At 40.4% G+C, this 15203-nt stretch overlaps 1 protein-coding gene across 1 annotated transcript; it reads right to left on the bottom strand.

The window, feature by feature from the left end:
• Positions 1 to 5425: 5425 nt before the first annotated feature.
• On the bottom strand, positions 5426 to 14224 carry e2f8 (E2F transcription factor 8). The gene is made up of 13 exons (XM_041797931.1): positions 13959 to 14224; positions 12414 to 12674; positions 12174 to 12321; positions 11333 to 11647; positions 11012 to 11173; positions 10435 to 10572; positions 10095 to 10310; positions 9925 to 10006; positions 9266 to 9764; positions 8838 to 9104; positions 8621 to 8756; positions 7263 to 7597; positions 5426 to 6239 (listed from the first exon to the last, which is right to left on the bottom strand). Exons 2-13 carry the CDS (start codon positions 12630 to 12632, stop codon positions 6063 to 6065), a joined length of 2694 nt encoding a protein of 897 aa, XP_041653865.1. The 5' UTR covers positions 12633 to 12674; positions 13959 to 14224; the 3' UTR covers positions 5426 to 6062.
• Between the last annotated feature and the right edge of the window lie 979 nt (positions 14225 to 15203).

The raw sequence follows: 15203 nt of genomic DNA, 5'->3' as shown, positions 1-15203 counted from the left end.
CCTGTCAGCTTTGTCAGAAACATGGCAGTGAGTGCTCCGCAAGCTGCTTAAATACCATCCATCTCACCATCACCACGGTCCATCAGTGACGCTCCAGTGAAACTATCCTCCTAAAATAACTTGTGACAGAGCCGAGCCCTCTGACCCTTCATCAGCGGCTGAGACCTGAATATCACACACTCACATTTGTTCTGCACTCACAGACCCACATGGGGAACTTTAACCATCACTAACCCCCCCACTAACAGGGGGCTGCCCCATGAGGCCCTGAGTGGTGTAGGCCAGGATTATGGGCATAATGACGGGAACTCAAACAATGTCACTGACAACTGTACGTCTGAATGTTAATTCGCTTCAGCACTGAGGCAGATTCCCCCTTAGGAGAGGCCATGTTTTAATTCAAATCACAATGGTTGGTCTTTGATATGTGGTCATTTTTACTCTTTAGTTAAGAAATTATATCCAAGGTTCAAGATGTTGATTCTCTGTTTTAATTGGAGTAGAATACGTTTTAAAAACAGTTAAATTATGGCTGTCAAACAATGAAACATTTTAATTGCAGTAAATTAAAATTTGGATTCATCTGACCACAGAAAAGTTTTCTATTTTGCCTAAATCCAGTTCAAATGAGCTTTGCATTTCACATTTGGCTTCTTGGTATTTTCACTTGAATTTGTGGATGACTTGATCCAGCTTTAACTTTAAGTGTTTTAAGTGTGTTTTAAGTGTGTTGACAGACAATGATTTCTGGAAGAGTTCCTGAGTCCCTGCAGTGATTTCCAGGACAGAATCATGCCTGTTCTCAATGCAGGGCTGCCTTAGGACCTGGAGATCACAAGAATCCAGTATTGACCCTTTAGTCCCGTCCCTTGCACAGAGATTTTCCAGATTCTCTGAATCTTTTGATGATATTATAGACTGTAGATGGTGGGATATTCAAAGTTTTTGCAATTTCACATTGATGCACAATTTCATACTCAGTCATCTTTGTTGCAAAATGCTCCTCCTGATGTTTTTCATTTGTACCACTTACCTTTCCCGCCATTTTGTTGCCCCATCCATACTTTGTTGAGATGTGTTGCTGCCATCATATTTAAAATAAGCTTATATTTTAATAAAATGCTAGAATGTTTCATGACTGATATGTTGTTAATGTTCTGTTGTGAACATTAACAAGTCTGCAAGATTTGCAAATCATTGCATTATATTTTTAACATTTTACACAACGCCCCAACATTTCTGGAATTTGGGTCATTCTTGTTTCTTTGTCGGTGATCTGACAGATGCATAAAATGTGACTGCTGTGTAGTTCTTCTAGATCATTGGTGTTTAACTGGTGGGTCATGGAGCAATTTTGGATTGTGGATGTGTGCCTGGGAGAAAATGGCTATGAGGGGCTTTTACTTTGAAGGCCACGTCTCCAACTTGTTCTGTCCATTTGTTTTTTCAATCTCAAGACCAAACGGTCCCATTTTTCATTAGAAACATTTTGGTAGGGTTGAAAAATTATACAAAATCTGAGTGAAATTGATCGTTAAAGAGGTGGTTCTGGGTCCTGACATTGGACCAGTTCAGAACTAGTGCTCTAGATCAGTAACCCGACACACCAGATGGATGTCATCTGGAAAACCTTCAATACTAAGCATTTGGGAAAGGGTGGAGGATTTGAAAAAAACTCGGATTGTGAATGGATGAATGTTCTGTCTGTCATATCTTTACGAGCCAATCAGAGCAAAAAAACACGTGATGTAGCCGTGACTGAGGTGCATGTGTGCAGCTACCGAGGAATAACGTGAACCATGGTGACTATACATGTCAGTACACGACTTTTGTCATTTTTGAAAAGAAAACTACTCAATGCTGTTCTTTTTTCTACTTTTAATGAAGAAATGACAAGTTCTGATAAAACTGGCGCTTTAGCAGCATCTAAGCTAACCTCTTCCGCCATAATTGCACCGGCCTCTTGCTGCTGCTTGTTTATGTCACAGCTCTGCCACCCCTGAAAGTACTGCCCCTCGTCACTGATTGGTCCTATCACTTTCTAACCAGGCCCAAATGGTTCAGACAGGAGCTTTGCAAGATGGATTCGCCAGTGAGAAACACGGAAATGGGCGTATCCATCTGCTTTGCACGTTTACTAGATCAGTGGTTTTCAACCTTCTTTTGCTCAAGGCGCACCTAAGATCAAGCTAAAATCTCAAGACACACCTTATCCATATCTATACAAAATAGCCCCTTAAAAACATGTTACAGTAACTTAAGTTGTTGTATAGATGTAGCAATAATGTATGATTGTACAAATTCCCATGGCACACCTAGACCAGCCTTAATGCACACCAGTGTGCCTTCCCACACCATTTGAGAACCTCTGGTTCAGATAATGGACACATCTTCATCCATCCAACCAGCTATGTCCTTGGCTGAGAGGTGGACTGGTCACTAGCCAGTCACAGGGCTAAAATAGAGGCATGAAGCAGTCACATTCACACCTACAGTCAATTTAGCTCTACCAATCAGCCGTACTTTTGGTCTGTGGGCATAGACTGGAGTACACAGGGAAAACTCATGTACCCGTAAAACATGCAAACTCCACACAGAAGGTCTGGGCTTCAAACAAGGAGCCTTCATGCTGAACTCATTTTATATTCATGAAATGCACTGCATTCAATTTAGACAGGATAAGGAAAACAAATTAAGCTGAGTGAGCTACAAACGTCTAACTGTACATCTATAATTATAGCTAATTAGTCATTAAACAGTGTTAAGATCATAAGTAAACCCTCCTGAAATAATGTATGACTTCTTCTCACTCTGCCTACATGATGTAAACATGTTATCACCCAGCTTTTAAAGCTCAACTGTAAAACCTCAGACTGGAATTAGCATCATTAGACCAATCAGTAATCCACCAGCCTCATGTGTTTTCAGTGGATTTCTGTTTCCTAATTCAAGCAGCTTTGCAGAGCTTTAACATGCCAGTGATACAGCAGTGCACCATCAAAGTGAGGCTGAAAACTAAACGCACCGATGAGAAGACTGCCTTCAACACATTTAAGCTCAAGGATGTATGACATATCACGAAGTGTAAACCTGCGATAATACAAGATGAGTTGTAAACAAGAAATTAACATGCGATATCTTTGGTTAGTCTGTTATGGCTGACTCATTAACAGACTGTTGCTATTTACATATCAGTTAAGACTACAATCCATTAGGAGCTGTGCCTCTGATAATTTTAGCTCTGACTTCTGTCCTCTACCGACTCCTGGGGGAAGTGTTTGGCTATTTAGCTGCTAAATGATCCACTCTGTTTACAGGATAGTCTCTAAATTAGTCTGTCTGCTGGTTAGAGCTGAGTAGATCCTGTACTGTTGGTTTCTAAAGTTTTGAAACCTTGTCTGAGTCCCCTCAGTTCAGTTTCTCTCCTATGGTCATTATTTCACCTCATCCAAAAAAATCTGTAATGTCAAAGTGATGAACAGTTTTCTACAATGTAATATCAACTAAATAAAAGTATGTGATGTAAAATAAGTGACTGCATAAATATTCATCCCCTTTCAAGTGACTGACAGAACACAATAAAGGCCCAAAAGTCGGTACTAGTAGTCTCAATTAGTGAAACAGGGATCACCAGAGAGCAGTGAATGTGTCTCAAATGATTGTACTGTAAATACAACGGTATTTGGAAGGTCCAGTCACTGTTTTGTCAGTTTTCCTGGCCACCATTCCACCATGAAGACAAAAGAACATGCCACGCAACTCAGAAAAAAGGTTATTAAGAAGTAGAAGTCAGGGGGTGGATACAAAACAATTTCCAGGGCACTGAACATCCACCACATCCATCATCAAGAAATGGAAGGATTACAGCACGTGTAGATCTGCCCAGATCAGGACATCCTCACAAACTGAGTGCGTGTGCAAGAAGGAGACTAGTGAGAGAAGTCACCAAGACACTTATGACTACTCTGAAGGAGTTAGAAGCTCCAGGGGGTGAGATGGGGGAGACTCCACAGACAGCTGTTGCCTGAATTCTTCACCAGTCAAGCTTTATGGGAGGGTGGCAAAGAGAAAGCCACTGTTGAAGAAAACTCAGTTTAAATCTTGACCAGAATTTGGCAAAAGGCATGTGGGAGACTCCATGGTCAAGAGGAAGAAAGTTGTTTGGTCTGATGAGACCACAATGGTGCTTTTTGGCCATCAGACAAGACACTGTGTTTGGTGGATACCAAGCACTGTACAGCACCATGAACACACCATCCCCACTGTGAAGCACAGTGGTGGCAGCATCATGCTGTGGGGATGCTTTTTTGCAGCCAGCCCTGGAAGGCTTTTAAAGGTAGAGGGTAAAATGAATGCAACAAAGTCCTGGAGGAAAATCTTATTCAGTCTGCAAAAGAACTACAGCTTTATTTTCCAGTAAGACAATGACCCAAGGCATCCAGCGAAAGCTACGCAGAAATGGTTTACTGTCAACAAGGTGAATGTTCTGGAGACACAGACTCAATGTTGTGATTGCAGCCAAATATTTATGCAGTCACTTATTTTACATTGTATGTTTTTATTTATTTGACGTTGCATTGTAGAAATCTGTTTTAAAGTTGACATTAAAGAGGGTTTTTAATGTCAAAACAGCCAAATTTTTTGACCATGATTGATTTATAAAACCAATAAAAGGGGAAAACACCCAAGGGGGAGGATGCTTTTAATAGTTATTGTATTTCCTTCTTCCTTATTTACAAGTGACATTTAAATACGTATTATTGTTAAGAACAGTTAAATTCAGTGAGAATCCCTTTAGCTGTGCATGTTTTTCATAGAGAGCCAAAACAAAATGTATGAAAATGACTCCAGAGGCCTTCATCAGCTATTAATTCATACGTTTTGTTACAATATTCTGATATTTTGACAAAATTAATTGTGGTCTTTTATCTCCAAGTTGCTTTTTACCTAAATGGATGGTGGTTAAATGCCTCTACAATTACCAGACTGTGAAAGAAGTGGGTCAAGAAGAGCGGATGTGGTGGTTTCAGCATTGTGTGATTGGTAGAAATTTTATAAATGTGTGTTGAACATAAGACCCAATAACCTGTAAGGATACCATATGATGAAAAAAAACTGAGGAAAGCCCTCAAAACATTCTTTAGATATCACAAGACTGGGCTGCTAGGACAATCAGAGCGCTGGCTATTGTCAGTGCAGAGGCACAAAAATAAATAAATAAATGAAGCCCCTGCCTGCTTGGGCACAACTTTATGTGCAGCACAACTCACAGACATCTCTCCTCTGTTACATGTATTCATACTTACATGTGTGTAGCATGTTCATTAACAGTGTAAAGGTGAGGTATTGATGAAGAGTATGGAGATGTGTAATTGTTAATAAAAAAGACAAATCAACAGAATTTCTTAGAAAACGTGTATTAAAATTCAATTACCATTTTACATGAATGAATTTTCTCATAAATTAAACAACAAAATGTCTGATTAGTTTTAAAATGAGTTACAAGTATTGACATATTTTTAACAATTCATGGGTAACAGTTAATCATATACATTTGTGCAAAAGTCTCCAACTTAGAGACAAAATGATCAAACAGCCACGTTTCCAATCAAACTTGTCTTTTAGTCAAAACATCCATCTCTGAGCACTGATGTCCCCTCTACCACTACTGGGAAATAAGAAAATGTGTTTGTTTGTCCCCCCTATCAGCAGAAGAAACTAAAAACATAAAATAAAGAGTAAAATAGACCAACAAACTCCTTCAGGTTCCATGTAAATGCCAGTTTTCACCACACTGCATGAGTCTGGTGAACTTGGTTTGAAATCTCGTCTGTGTGTGTCCACTGGGCACAGTTTACGTCTGCATGGCAGCTAATAATAGAGCCGGGTGTGATGATGATGATGACAGTGAGGCCCTTGCTGTAAGATACTCAGAGGTAATAAAAACAGTAAAAAAAGATATAAAAAAAAAACTAAACAGAAAACAAAAGTCACCCACCCAGAAAACAAACACGTCACCCACACAGACACGCAACATGCACAGACGCGTCAGAGCGAGTCCGTCAGGGATTAGACGAGTCCTCGGTGCTGACGTCCAGCTTCCTCTGAGGGATGTAAACAGTTTTAGTGGCTGGGGGTCCGCTGGTGGTTACCATGGCAGCCAGAGGAGAGAGGGGAACAGGCGTGTGGAAGAAGCTGGGCTGAGGGAGCCCGTTCCCTTTAGGGGTGGTCATCAGAGGCTGGAAAACAAACGATCAAGAAGGTTAGATTTCTTTCAAAAAGGTTAAAAAATAACATGAATAAAGCCAATGTGCTCTGACAGCCAGGTCCGATCTGCATAGGAGATTCACAGTACTTGCTGATAAACCTTTCAGGATTATGCTGTCAGAGCTTTTGCAAACATTTGTGACTCCTGGCAGGGGTGTTACCGGAGGCAACCTCGAGGGCACATGAGAGCTCACACACTGTATACAACTTCCTGATGTGTGGGATGCAAACTACAAACATGATGACACTCCTGAAGTATACTATATATACTGAGAAACTAACATAAGAACCATCAATGATCAACAGTGAATAAAACACATCGTCAGCACCATCTGCACTCCCCTCCCCTCATATTTTCTCCATGCACGAATAAAACAGTCCCAATGTTATGGTTAACATGAGTAACAAGAAAAGCCAGCAGATGACGGCAGTTGTACAACTGCATGATGCAGCGCATGGCTCACTCACCACAACATGTTGATATTAACACCAGTCACATTGATCATAGTGTCTGTCTACTGCCAGTAAGACTCAAAGGAAATATACAGGATTATTTCAAATGCCAGGAACTCAGGAGTTGGACATGAGTCATGCAAGCTGTGCAATACACAAGGTAAAAGACTGCAGTAACACCCATCTGCCTTGACACACACCAGGGTAATTAGCAGGTAGCAACAAAAGCTAAGCTCACAGGGCTAGTCTGTGTCGTCCCAACCTAAATACTTAGAATTTCTTGAAAAGCTCATTTTAAAAAACATTATCATACACTGCAAATGAAGAGCAAAATTTAGGGTTCACATTCTTTAAAAAGCTAAATTTAAATCAGAGCATATGGGGAAACATGCTAACTCACAGGTCCAGTATAAACAGATGACAGATATATCTGTGAGCTTTAAACCGTCTCTAAAACACAAGATGAAAGATGTAGAGTACAGACTGTGGGCTTACATGCCCTATTCAAATCAAATGGCAAAACCATTAATAAATTTTTATACCTGTTGTAAACTGATCAAAGCCAGTGGTTGTCCTGACACAGACTGCTGGATGGGCACAGGGGACACAGGTTTGATGAAAACCATCCCTCTCTGTTGCAGACTCAGCGGGCTGGGCAGGGTGTTGGCATTCTCAGGAGTCTGGGGGTCAGTGAAGGTGTTTCCTGGACTGGAGCCTGAGATAAGTCCCAGATTCTGCAGCGTGAAGTTTAGGATGGCGGGGCTTGGGCTGTGGAGGCGGCGGATCTGCTGGGCGGTTTGAGGCGAGGTGACAGCGACAGGTTTGTGGAGACGGATGTTGGTGGGTGTGATCTCCTGTGCTAAGGTGGGCCTGGAGCCTGAGGATAAAAAGAATGAATTATACAATCATCACATTTAAGTAATTACTAAAACTGTCTTATTAAAGCTTAGAAAAGTGAAGGAAAAAAAAGGCATAGCCATAAGAGATTCTAATGTTGATCATATCAGTTTATAAATGCATTGTTAAAGTCAATTCTTCTGAGTGAAAATGCCCTCTTCTGGGGTTTCAGATGATAAAATACCAAATTTTTAATGCTTTTTATCTTTGTTTAAACTATCACAGCTGTTGCAACACCTTAAATGTTTGGAGAGCGTAAATTCTGTTGTAAGTAAGAACTTACATCCAAACTAGGCTACGTTTGAACTTACGTACAGCTGGTGCAACCCATAGCATGATTATTTGGCTCAGCTCAGTAATAAGAAGTGGTCTTTTGGCTCCCAAATGGCTCTTTACTATGGCTTCATTTTGGCTTGTTGTGTATTAAATGAATGACAAAAAAGGACAAAAGAACCTGGCTCCTGTCTTTTTTTTTCCGACTCACAGAACCAGCTTGTGTATGAACAACACATCTTTACTCAGTCTTTTACCCCACAAAGTTTATTTAAGGAGGGGAAAAGCAGTTAAAGGGGCTCAGCTAGCTTCTTAGCTCAGCACAAGACTCCTCAAGACTCTTGTCTTCCTTCATCTGGATAGACGTGCAGTAGGGATCTGCAGCACTGAGTAATTTGTGATACTGATCACCTCCACATGAGGTCAATCAGTTGACGCCTTGGGGGAAAAAATCAGGTTTTGGTAGTGTAGAGATATCTAATGTATGCAGACAATTTTTCAGATAACTGCAGCGTACAGGTCCATCCAGAGCTTTAATGTACTGACTTTTTTCCATTATCATTTATTCTTTACCACTGTTGCCCCTAAATCTGACTTTTGTGGGTTAATGAGACCATATGATTGCAAACAACCTTTATATAACAAAATATTTCTCCTCTAAGTTGTGAACAAAAAAAAATTATCAGGCTTTGACCCAGGAACTTATTTCATTAATTCCTGATGTGATTACCTGCTGTAGGTGTTTTGTAGACGTTGTAAGTTGGAGTCGGGGCCTTGTTGCTTTCTCTCCCTGAACTTTGCATTTCCTTGTAGCCGATGAGGGACTGCTGGGAGATCGGGATCAGGTACCCGGCTGGCACTAAAGTCTGGATAGAGAGAAAAATAGACCTTAGAAACACAGCTGCTAAAATGATTCATTATTGATTGATTTATTGGTAAATATTTACCTCAGTGTGAAGCTGTCCTGGCGTCAGAGGTATGGCTCTAACTGGAGTTAAACCTGCTTCACTGTCTGAGTTTGCCGTCTTGTCTTCTCTGTCCAGGAAAGTCTCCAGGCTCTGTTCTAGTGTCTGACTGGCTGCAGGAGCACCAGGGGTGTTTACAAACTCCGGGTCCAGGTGTAGAGCTCGAGGTGAAGGTCGGCTCGAGAGCTGAGAGCTGCGATGGGCTTTAAGACGAGCCTGCAGGATCTCACAGAGCTTTGGAGAGGTGTCCTAAAGTAGTAGGGTGAGAAATACAGCAGGGTAAGTACTAAGATTTTGAACTAATGTCCATTTATTTACCTAACAAAACCAAAGTTATGCAATAGTTTCTGGGCTTTCACTAACAGAGTGTTTATTACAGGATTAAAAGTTACTATAGTTTGAGTTTCTACCTTAAAGTTAGGGTCCTTCCTCTTTGCCTTGGAGGGGCTGCTCTCTGAGGTTGAATCTGAACGGAGCCGTTTGATCGCTAGTGGGCTGATGTCTGGCGCCCTGCCTGAAGCCAGCTGGCTCTTGGCTGAACACTGACCCGTCGGACTCTGCCCGGTCTTATCCTCAAAGGTCATGGAGCGGACAGCAAGGCTGGTCGGCTGTGGTCGAGCTAGAGGGTTCGGCCTAGAAGAGGGACCCTGTAAATATACGGCAAAGGGTCCGCTTCCTCTCTGCTGAGGTAAGAGGACCGGGATCATGGATGAACACTGTGCAGGGATGTATGCGACAGAGCCGGCGGGCAAAGCTCCCAGTGGGGTGCTGGGTGTGAGGTGGACAGTAGTGTTGACTCCAGAGTCCTGGGTGGGAGTTAAAAACTGAGCCTGAGGTGGTTCCTTTTGACTGGAGGAGGTCGGCTCTGAACTTGGAGTAGCAGTAGGCTGTGGATCTGCAGCTTCAGGTCTGAAACAAACACAAGACACTCATTTAACACTTCAGAAATCTACAACTATCTTCTGATTTTTAGCTGGGGCTGAGCAACATGGACTCTAAACATCTCTCAATTCACTGTTTGGACTTTTTATGATAATTTGTTTAGTTTAGTTTGACAATCAAAACTTACACATGCTCTTGGTCGAGCTCAATCTTACAAATAGCAGCGAGTTGGGCCATTTTGTTTGGGAAGTCAGCGTTTGATGAATCGCCTGAAGACAAAAGAAGAACAGCTTTATTAACATCACCCATAAACACGCCACAACAAAAGGCTTGACTAGAGACCTGCTGTGTACTCACTGAGGCCACTCTTCACAGGACTAGTGGGGGCAGAGTTGATCTTGCGGCGGTCGTCCTGAATGCTTCTGGCCAGTTTTATGAGGGAAGGGTGCCGGGTGAAGCTGCGTTTTACCCCAGTTGATGAAAAGAGGTTTTTGGCACAGTTGTCAACAGACGCACGAGACTCCAGGGTAGTTTTCTTCTTTGACTGGCTCTCAGACGTGACATCTTCTGAGTCTGAAACATCATTTTAATGTTAGAACTGCACAACAAAAGAAGGAAAACTCATTTTGCATAACAGTTTGTGAAAAATTATTTCTATCTTTAGAAAAATAACTAACTACTTCTATTTTGTTTATACCTTTTTCTTGTAGGAATTCTTCTGGGCCGACCCATTCAAATGCTGGTTTTCTGCCCCTTTCCTCTGTCACGTGAACTTTCTCGATGAGCTTCAGGCTCCGAAGAACGTTAGCAATGTCATATAACCGTCGCACCTTGGCTGCAAACACATGAATGAAAGCAAGATAAGCTACTGCAATTATAGTGAAAGAAACTATCAGAAAACAAAGTTTGTACAACTTTTTCAAGGTCAAATTCAAGCACTTTAAGGTACATTTTCAAGCTTTTCCAGCACCTTGCAGCTGTTGTCTTTGCTAAGATAGCAATTGTCAGCTTTGAGGACTTCTATAGAGAGGTGTGCTTTTCTAGATCATGTCCAGTTTATTTATTGATGAGGATGATGGGGTACTGTGTGTAGATTTACGAGAATAAAAATGAACTGAAATGACCGTAGCATCAGACTGCAACATAACAGATTGAAAAACGCAAAGGCGGGTGGAATACTTTCTGAATTTACCGTATTTATGACTTTAGTTAAATAAATAAATAAATAAAAAAGGTAAGACAAAAAGTAGTTTTCTTCTAATAAATTAACTCACTCTTGAACTTGTTCTTGTCCTGATCAGCTCCTTGGTCCTCGCCAATCAAGATCTTGGCGGCCACATCAAGACTGACCACACGAGGATTAGAGACCAGAAAGAGCATGACGAACTTCTGACTCATCACCCTCAGAGATTTGTCTTTCCTACTGTTGACAGAGGCTGAACAGAACACACAAAGAGTTAAAACAGAAAATGTATATTTCTATAACCAAAGGGTTGCAGCACGTTATCTAGCTCTTGAGAATGATGTCTTTCAATGACATGTGCCTGTATTTCAAGTTACCTTGTACTGAAATTACATAAATAATGGTTCCAAACCTGCTTTGAACTCCACTCCTGGAAGTTCCACAAAGAAGAGCTCCTTCTGTCCCTGCTCCCCGTTCTCCATGTCCACCACCTCCTCGTTCTCCTTCTCCTCTCCGTCAAAGTCAAACTCTCTGTCTAGGAGTCGCTGCTTGATCTGCTGCATCTGCTGGCCGTATTTGTGCTCCTCACCAACTTGCTTCAGAATGGCGAGAGTCTGAGCCAGCTTGGTGCGGCCGTGCCACGTGTAGCGGTTTTTGGCGGAGCGGCTCACCATGTGCAGGCTCTCCAGCACATTCATGATGTCGTAGATCCGCCTGCGTTCGACATCTGGGCGGAAAAATGTGAAACAAATTAGCTCAATTAAATATGTGAGCATGAACAAAAGGCGTAGAAACATCACAGCCAAGATCCAGGGAAATGGGAGGAACCTGAGCTAAATTAAAAGTGTTTTTGTGAAGGGTTGAAACATGTATGTCAGTGTGATATTCTATATTTCACAATTCTGTGTTCACTTTTGTCATGATGGAGCACTGAGTGTACATTAATAAGAATGAAAATGTTTTTTTTCTCTTCTAACATCAGACTGCAACATAACGAAACTGAAAAGGTGAAGAGGGTCTGAATACTTTAAAATTATTCAAATTAGTACTATTACTGTACTATCTTTACAGCATCATAATGATGACTGCAATAAAAGAAAATGTACATTGAAATCTTTTGACGCCAGTTCTCCTGCTACTACTTCTGCAAGGTTTACAGTCATGTATAAACATTTAGGTTTCACTAATCTCTAATAGGCAATATAATAACTAAACAATAAAGCACAACAAAAAGGGTGATAGTTAAGACATACTGAGCTCAGTGGCAACGTCATCCAGGCAGATGTCGTTGTTTAGTGCAGGATTCGGGTAATCTGGGTATCTGGCGAGGAATTTATGACATAGTAAGCCCAAACTCTTCTCTTTCCTGCTGATTATTTTCTCTTCTCCATTTTCAGTTTCCTGTAAAGAAGATAAAGAAAACTGTATAAGAATTGTTTTTCTCTAACCAACCTTAGTGTCTGTGATGAGTTACTGGTATGATTTTTCTGTACCTGTGTCAATTCAGCACCATCTGGTCCATCGTTGTCCATGCACAGCTCCTTCTCTCGGTTCCTGATGTCTGGACTAGCTGCACTTATGAGCATTTTCAAGTTTGAAGTTGGCGTCCAAGGATCGACGGAGCCAACTTCTCGTCCCTTTTTAGGTGTGGTGAGGGGACCCATGGTTGGATGGTTCTCGTCCGATGCTGCACACCAACCCAATAATTTCATTTAATTATCTTAGGAAACCTGGAGTTCTGCAAAGCCTTCATCCTGGTAAGAAAAGAGGGTTGACTAAGTAACAAGCCCACTCATTTGTACTGCAGTTAGAGGGAGATAAACAGAAAGCATAGGGGCAAACATATGTGAAAAATATGTAGACTAGACTTTTGTTGCTAAATGACTTCGGCATTAATTTTTTTGGGTCTGCTTTCTAAATTTATGACCTGTAGTTAGCACACTAAGCATGGTTACATAAACATTATGCAACATATCAGGTAGAAACTTATGAAAGGGGGGAAAGGAAGCATATGTATTTTACGTTCAAAAACCATGTTTTGTGTTTTTAACCATTAATACGATTACAATCGTATAAATACTAAAATATATGGCTCCAAACTTTATTTAACTTGCATCTTCGTCATTTTGACAAATTTATACACGCTAAAGGTAAAGTAAACTAATAAATTAATGTCTATATTTTATAAATTGAACACATAAGCATCATTAATATGAATTTAAACGTATATTAATATACGTTGGTCTCAGGATTACCACTATTTTACGGTATTACAGCAATATAATGTTAGCCTTACCGCCTTTTCAGACTAATATGTTTCTCGAGGAATCCACAAAAAAATAAAACTTGGAATTATCGAGTTGAGCTGGTGAAACTGCGGAAAAATCATCAAAAAATCCGCCTAAATCAGGCTTAAATCTAATCAAAACATCAGAGTCATATTGGCGGTAACTGACATATGTTCCATCGAATCGCCGGGTCCAACGGACGTACACGTCCCGCCCTTCCTTTGGAAACCAGCGAATGGGAACGGCGAGAGAGGCAGCGTACAGGAAGTGGAAAGGGTATCCCGCGCATGTAAACAGTATTTGAAATCCTTGGCGCGGAACATCTTTACGGAATCAGTGGCGACTCTCTTTAAATTGTGATACGATGTGAAAAGGATTACCAACATTTTTAAAGACAGAGCACGTTTTAAGAGCAAAAAGGTTTTAAAAATGCAAAGACTTCCTCCTAACGTTAATGTTTGCTAGACAAACAGCGAGCGCGCGCCGTCTGGGTGGTTTGGAGCCAACGTTTATTACACAACACTTCACAGTTAAACCGGATTACCGGGTTTTAAACATAAAGGGGTATCTTTTAAAATATATTGTAGGAGCCCTTTTAATAGTTAAAATAGAGAATGGGTAGAGATTCATCAAAACGAGGCGACAACCCAGCAACACTGAAACTAACGTTTAAGAAGAGGAAACGAACCGGTCTTTTCAAAACAAAAATATACACATTTTTTTTAAATACACTAATATTTGTTGACTCACCCAATTCCGTTAAATAAGCCTTGATTAGGGAAACTTCCCCATCGTCCGGTAATGATCTGTGAATTGCAGCAACGTTTTTTCCAAAGGTTAATTCCGTCCGCTTTCAGAGTGATCCTGATACACCTTTCCTTACAAAACAAGATTAAAACTGATGTAGAAAAGCGTTTAAATGAACAGGACTCCGCGTCGTCCTTCCCTCCTCACCGATACTCGCAGTGGCCTCTTTACTACAGTTCAGAAAAGTTTGCCCACAAGTTGTGAGGGTGACCAACTCCACCATTTGGCCCGCCCAGACCGAGCATGCGCGCTCACATCAGGAACACCAGCCCCCACCCCCACTTCCTCAATATATGGGACATAGGCCAACTCACCCCAGACTGTAGCCTACATGTTTCACTAGTTTAGTCCGGGTAGATATCGTCATAAAATTACGAGCCATTTCAGCATGTGAAAAAATAAGAATACATGAAGCCACGCTTGATTACAAATAACAGAGTCTGAAATCTTGAATATGGGACAAAAAGTCAAAATGTACAAGAATAAAGTCAAAAATATAAGAAGATAAGTTATAATTTTGAAATAGGAAGGAAAACGAATGATATGAAAAATTGAGATGGTAAATAAGTCTTGATCATGCGATACAAGTCCACAATAAAGAGACACATTGTCAAATTAATAATGTGAAAAGTTACAACTATGAGAAAAAGTCAAAATTATGATTAAAAAGTCTTATTAATTAGATAATGAATCAAAATTATACAAAAGATTTAATTTATGAGAAAGAGGTCATACTCATGAGAAAAACGGTCACAGTTGGGAGGTATAAAATACAAGGAGGACAAAAAATTTAAATAATAAGGAAAAAGTCAACATCTTAAGTTTTAAGGGCATCATTATTAGTTAGAAAACCGAATTTATGAAATGAAAAGTTGAAATAATGAGGGGGAAAAAAATCAACGTTGATAGAAAGTAATACATATAAGGTTTAATAGTCATACTTATAAGACAGAGTCAACATTATGGTGTGAGAAGTTGAAATATGAAAAGTTTTTAGATTAAAAAGTCATCTATGAGATAAAATGTCATAATTATGAGATATAAAGGGAAAGTTGGGACATGAACAGTTAAAATAATAAAAAAAAAGTCTTAATTGTCAGCCCAAGTCTATAATTAGGGGATAAATAATCATAAACATGGTGTGAAAAGTTGGAAGTTTTACATTTTAACATCATAATTATGAGATAG

The sequence above is a fragment of the Cheilinus undulatus genome, linkage group 1, assembly GCF_018320785.1.
Source record: "Cheilinus undulatus linkage group 1, ASM1832078v1, whole genome shotgun sequence".
In the NCBI taxonomy this organism is placed as follows: Eukaryota; Metazoa; Chordata; class Actinopteri; order Labriformes; family Labridae; genus Cheilinus; species Cheilinus undulatus.
The sequence above is the reverse complement of the archived record's forward strand: the minus strand, read 5'-3'. Positions and strand labels throughout refer to the sequence as shown.